We start from the raw sequence: 6,629 nt of genomic DNA, 5'->3' as shown, positions 1-6,629 counted from the left end.
TTGTGGCTAATGGAACTGTAGTACCCTTTAAATTAGATACGGGTGCAAAAGTTAATTTAATTAACATCAGAGATGTGAAAGCACTGAAAGAAAAACCTCTAATTAAAAGACGTACAGTTCCCCTCAAAGCCTATAATGGACAACCAATTGAAACGCGAGGAACATGCAGACTAAACATACAAGTAAAAGGAAAGATGAAGAATTTGATGTTTGTTGTAGTTCCCAATGGTCATGAATCTCTTTTAGGAGATAAAGCATGTGAAGACCTTCATTTGGTTAAAAGAGTGTATCAAGTCAATAAGGAAACCGTAGTCTTACAGTCTGTCTGTGACAATATAACTGACATTGTCAAACAATTTCCAGATGTTTTTGAAGGTCAAGGCACACTGCCATTTACCTATAAAATACAACTGAAAGAGGATGCTTCTCCAGTCATACATGCTCCTCGGCGGGTCCCTGCACCTCTGCGTGAGGCCCTGAAAAAGGAATTGGATCGCATGACCCAATTAGGAGTAATACAACGGATTGAACAACCTACAGACTGGGTAAATTCTATTACTTGTGTGAAGAAGCCTAATGGTGACTTAAGAGTGTGCTTAGATCCTAAAGATCTAAATGATAGCATCAAACGAGAACATTACCAGATACCCACCCGTGAAGAGATCATTAGTGACATGTCAGGAGCTAAGTTTTTTAGCAAATTAGATGCATCTCAAGGATTCTGGCAGATCCGATTGGATTCTGAGAGTAGCCAGTATTGTACATTTAATACTCCCTTTGGAAGATATTGTTTTCTTCGACTTCCTTTTGGAATCAAATCAGCTCCTGAGATTTTTCATAGAGCCATGGAAACCCTTATTGAAGGTCTAGAGGGTGTTCGAGTATATATTGATGATATTGTGGTGTGGGGGTCCACCATTCAACAACATAATCAGCGACTAGTAAAAGTGATGGAAAGAGTTCGAGCACATGATTTAAAGCTCAATCAGGAAAAGTGTCAATTTGGAGTCACAGAGATCACGTTCTTGGGGGACAAGCTGTCTGCAAAAGGTGTTGAGCCACATCCAGCAAAAGTGCAAGCCCTCCTTGATATGCCTCCACCTACGGATAAGAAGGGAATTCTGCGTGCTTTGGGAATGGTGAACTTCCTGGGAAAATTTCTGCCAAATTTGTCAGCTAAAACTACCCAGATGAGAAAGTTGTTACAAAATGATCAGGAGTTTGTCTGGACTTCAGTACATGATCAAGAATGGAAGCAGTTAAAGGAGACTCTTACTACTGAACCTGTCCTTGTTTTTTTTGATCACACACGACCAACTAAGATCTCTACAGACGCCTCTCAGGATGGATTGGGGGCGGTGCTTCTTCAGGCCTTCGAGGATTCCTGGAGACCTGTGGCCTATGCTTCTCGATCTATGACAGAGACTGAAAGACGGTATTCACAAATAGAGAAGGAGACTTTGGGTTTAGTATTTGGCTGTGAAAAATTTCATGGATATGTCTATGGATCCCCTACTTTTACAGTAGAGACAGATCATAAACCATTAATCTCCATCATTCAAAAGAACTTAAATGATATGTCACCTCGAATTCAACGCATGATGATGAAATTACAAAGATATGATCTGAATCTAGTCTATACACCTGGAAAGTATATCATTGTGGCTGATGCACTGTCTCGAGCAACAGTAGCTTCAGAGATCAGCAAAATGGACGAAGTTGAGAGACATGTGAGTATGGTGTATTCAGCGTTACCAGTTTCAGATGAGATGTTGAAGCTGATCGCAGAGGAAACTGCAAAGGACGCTGAATTGCAGAGGGTTATTGCACATCTTCAACATGGATGGATCAAAGGCAAGTGTCCACAGTACTTTCCTTTAAGGGCAGAACTGAGTGTGGTTGAGGGCATGTTGTTGAGAATGAACAGAATTGTCATTCCAGCATCAATGCGCCATGACATGCTTCGTAGAATTCATGAGGGACATCTTGGTATCGAAAAATGCAAGAGAAGAGCTAGACAAGCTGTTTTCTGGCCTGGAATTAATGTGCACATTGAGAAATACATCAATCAGTGTGACGTCTGTCTAAGTCATCATTATAAACTGGCCAAAGAACCTATGATGATAGCTGATCATCCTACTGAACCGTGGCAAAAAGTAGGAACTGATCTTTTCCAGTTGAATGGTAAGAATTATCTGGTGGTTATCGATTATTATTCCAATTATCCTGAAGTTGAACAGCTCCATCAGACAACAGCGAATGACATGATTCAACGCATGAAAAGCATATTTGCAAGGCATGGAATTCCTCATATTGTGCAAAGTGATAATGGTCCTCAGTACACTAGTTGTGAATTCAAACTGTTTGCGGAACAGTATGGTTTTAAACATACTACTTCAAGCCCACTTTATCCAAAGGCAAATGGTAAAGCAGAAAAAGGGGTACAAATTGTGAAAAGACTTATGAAAAAAGCCGCAGCAAGCAGGTCTGATATAAATCTGTCTCTTCTGAGTTACCGTTCTTCTCCACTCAGTTGTGGATTATCTCCTGGTGAGTTATTGATGAACCGAAAACTGCGTGATACACTGCCAAAAGTATCCCTGAAAACAGAAAACAACAGTTTATCATTGAAAGAGATGCAACATCTTAAAGAGAAGCAGAAAGAATATTATGACAGGGGAGCTCGACATCTGAAACCTCTTTCTGAACGAGATACAGTTAGAATTGCGGAGCCTACTGGATGGAAACAGAAAGCTACAGTCCTAAAAGAGGTAAACCCAAGATCATATCTGGTTCAAACAGAAGATGGACAGACACTGCGGAGAAATCGACAGAGCTTACTTAAGACTGCAGAGAAATGTCCTCTTGTTGATGAGCCAACCTTGTCTGCAGAACTGCAGTCTTGTGAAATGCCCTCTGTTGATCTGCAACGTCATGAAATGCTATCTTCAGGTATGTTTAATTCTGCAGAACAGATTAAGGAACTCGAGTTATCTGTACCAAAGATTGACCTGCCTCTCTTACGGAGAACTAATCGAGCTCGAAAAGCACCTGTTCGAATGGACTTATGAAAAAAAAAAAAAAAAAAAAAAAAAAAACTTAAATGAATTGATTGTTTACAGTTGTCTGATGTGAATTATTAGTAATTATGAATCTGATGTGTTAAAAAAAAAAAAAAAAAAAAAGGAAAAGAGATGTAATGAGTTTCTATGGTGATGATGAGTACTGATTTATGCCTGCAGGTGGCAGTAATGTGGTGTATAAGATGAAGTGCATTCCCTAGAGGAAGTGATTTGTAATGGAGAAATGCTAGGTGTGTGAAATGGAATAAAGACGCCAGTACCATCTATTCTTTATTTGTTGTCACTGGAACAATACACAGCCCAGATTTAAAAAGTAATGCAAAGGTAACGTAACGCATTACTTTCCACTAAAAGTAACAACATAATTGTTTTAAAAACCGATCTATGAATGAAAATAGCTTGACCAAAACATAGTCAAACGAAGAATATTTATTCGCAGTAACTAATTTGGAAATTAAATCTTTAAGCTGCACATCCTGTATCAAAACCAGAGAGAGAGAGAGAGAGAGAGAGAGAGAGAGAGAGAGAGAGACTTCTGCCAGATAACACAAACTTCCTTTAATTTTTGGAGACATGGGTGTCATTTTAAATGCGGCACGAAACACCTCGAACTCAAGCACATACTATCAATACGCTGGCCACTACTTAACGTGATAGCAGAGATGAGAGACATCATAGGAATGACTCTGGCGCTCGTTGTTCTGAGGGTTCGAGGGGAAAGCATTAATGACGGTTTTTGTACAGATGGAAAATGCTTCGTCGTCCACGTAGACAGCGCGAGTTTTGACGCTGCCCAGCTCGTCTGTGAAGAGAAAGGCGGACATCTGATGACCGTACGCAGCCAAAAAGTGTCCAACGTTCTCAGTGGGTTATTGAACGGCGCTTCTGGGAATTTTTGGCTTGGGCTGAAACACGCCGACAATCAGTGTTCGAACTCAAAAGATGGGTTAAAGGGATTCAAATGGGTGACTGGAGACAGCACAACCCAATACGTCAACTGGAAAAGCGACTTAGCGACTTGTTCTCCGCTATGTGTTTCGGTATCACCCAAAGTTCTCAAATGGACCGAAAGACCGTGCAATGACAGAATCGAGGGTTATTTGTGCGAATTCGACAACACCGGTTACTGTCCGCCCCTTAGTACCGATGCATCAGTCTTATATCAAACTCTTTATGGATTTAGAGCAAATGAAGTACTTAAAGAGATTCCTCAATTTACCATTGGGACATTGCTGCCGTTAAGAACGAAACACATTTGTTTTGAAGGCAACTGGCTTAAAGCACCTTGGGGCTGTGAAGTCTTTGGTGGTGGATGTGATTATAAGTGCGTGCAGAATGGACAAAGCTACGCCTGCGTCTGTCAGCCTGGATTCGAACTCGACAACAACGGAGTCACATGCAACAAACAGAACAATGACCCTTGCGCATCCGCGGAGTGTGAGCACAAGTGCACGCCAGTTGGCAATGCATTCGCGTGCACGTGTCGCCCAGGCTTTCAACTAGGTGCAGATGGCAAGTCTTGCGAAGAGTGCAAAACCGGCTTTCACTTTGAAGGTGGCGTTTGCGTTGATATTGACGAATGCGAGTCTGCACCGTGCGAGCACGATTGCATCAACACTGAAGGTAGCTATCACTGTCTGTGCTATGAGGGATTTATTCAGTCGACAGAGGTCATGCACAAGTGTAATATGCACTGTGCTGGAGAAAGATGCCCAGCTGACTGTGATCCCAACAACAACGAGCAGTGCGACTGTCCCGATGGTTTCATACTTGAAGACCAATTTTGCGATGACATAGATGAATGCGATAGTAATTGCTGTGACCACACTTGTGAAAATACATATGGAGGATTTCAATGTTATTGCGATGAAGGATTCATGCTTATGAACGAGATCAAATGTATAAAAGAAGACTTTGAAGGCTCAGGCAGCTCAACGCCTTTTGATATTTTTGTACCTACGAGCAGATCCCCAACGGACAAGCCAATATCTGTCTCAGCTGGCAGTCTTTTGGGAATAATGGTTTGCATTGTTGTTTGCATTCTTTTACTGGTCTGCATCGCTCACTGCATAATGAGACGGCTTAGTAAAATGCACAATTATGACGTGGACAAATGCCACAATGAAATCTACGATTTTCAACAGGTGATCGTTGAAAAACACAGCACGCAACAGATATTCCCAAGTCGATATATAAAAAGAGACACTTAAAAGTCGGCCGTCAGGCGAACTGAAATGTAAATAGAAGATAATAGTAAATATATTTGATTTTGTATATAAACATACATATATTAGGCTTAGACAATGTCAGAACAAACTGAAAGATAATAAATGCTATATTTTAATATTACGTGTAGCAAATTTGATTCGCAGTATCCTACCTTGTTTTGTCCCATGTCTCCTTTTTCCAAATATGCTGAAAAAAAAAACAAAAAAACAATAGAAACCATCTGAGTTTGTAATGGTTTTACTGGTTATAATTACTGTAATGGAGGCGTGTAAAAGAGGCTGGTTAAAACCACTAAATCCTAATGGAATATGTCTCAAAACACACTACAGTAAAACATGTGTGACCATGGACCACAAAACCTGTCTTAAGTAGCACTATTTATTTGTAGCAATAGCCAAAAATACTTTGTGTGGGTCAAAATTATAAATTTTTCTTTTATGCCAAAAATCATTGGGATATTAAGATCATGTTCCATGAAGATGTTTTGTAAATATCCTACCATAAATGTACCAAAACATTTTGATTAGTAATATGCATTGCTATGAACTTCATTTGGACACCTTTAAAGGTGATTTTCTCAATATTTGGATTTTTTGCACCCTCAGATTCTGGATTGGCCAAATATTGTTCTATCCTAACAAACCATACATCAACGGAAAGCTTATTTATGAGTCTGGACCACAAAACCAGGCATAAGGGTACTTTTTTTTTTAAATTGAGATTTGTACATAATCTGAAAGCTGAATAAATAAGATTAATAAATAAGCTTTCCACTGATGTATGGTTTGTTAGTAATAGGATATGGCCAAGATACAACTATTTGAATATAGTGGAGTCTGAGGGTGAAAAAAAGAAAAAAGGAATCTAATTATTGAGAAAATCGCCTTTAAAGTTGTCCAAATTCCAGGTGTATTTTCACATTAAGTTCTTAGCAATGCATATTACTAATCAAATTAAGTTTTCATAAATTTACTATAGGAAATGTACAAAATATCTTCATTGAACATAAAAGAAAAATCGATAATTATGACCCATACAATGTATTTTTAGCCATAGCTACAAATATACCTGTGTTACTTAAGACTGGTTTTGTGGTCCAGGGTCACATTTATTTGATGATGTACAAATCTCAATTTCAAAAAATTGACCATTATGACTGGTTTTGTGGTCCAGGGTCACATTTTAATGGTTTTAATGGTTTGTAATGTTGGCATTTGTAGTGTAAACCATAATAATTTCTGTCTTTAAATCTTTAAACGTTTTATCTAGTCTATGCTACTTCCCTCCTACAGAAGGTTCAGAGCTGGTCTTTTGAGT

At 39.2% G+C, this 6,629-nt stretch overlaps 1 protein-coding gene across 1 annotated transcript; it reads left to right on the top strand.

Moving 5' to 3' along the window:
• Window positions 1-3,609: 3,609 nt before the first annotated feature.
• LOC141283750 (thrombomodulin-like) lies at window positions 3,610-5,408 on the top strand. Its single transcript, XM_073817066.1, has one exon. The coding sequence runs from the start codon at window positions 3,746-3,748 to the stop codon at window positions 5,291-5,293; it is 1,548 nt and encodes a 515-aa protein (XP_073673167.1). The 5' UTR covers window positions 3,610-3,745; the 3' UTR covers window positions 5,294-5,408.
• Window positions 5,409-6,629: the final 1,221 nt, after the last annotated feature.

This window comes from Garra rufa, chromosome 13 (assembly GCF_049309525.1).
Source record: "Garra rufa chromosome 13, GarRuf1.0, whole genome shotgun sequence".
Lineage (NCBI taxonomy): Eukaryota > Metazoa > Chordata > Actinopteri > Cypriniformes > Cyprinidae > Garra > Garra rufa.
This window is presented reverse-complemented; position numbering and strand designations above follow the sequence as displayed.

What these genes read in the sequence shown, in the direction of transcription:
- LOC141283750 (XM_073817066.1), top strand. Translation starts at nt 3,746, where the DNA reads ATGAGAGACATCATAGGAATGACTCTGGCGCTCGTTGTTCTGAGGGTT.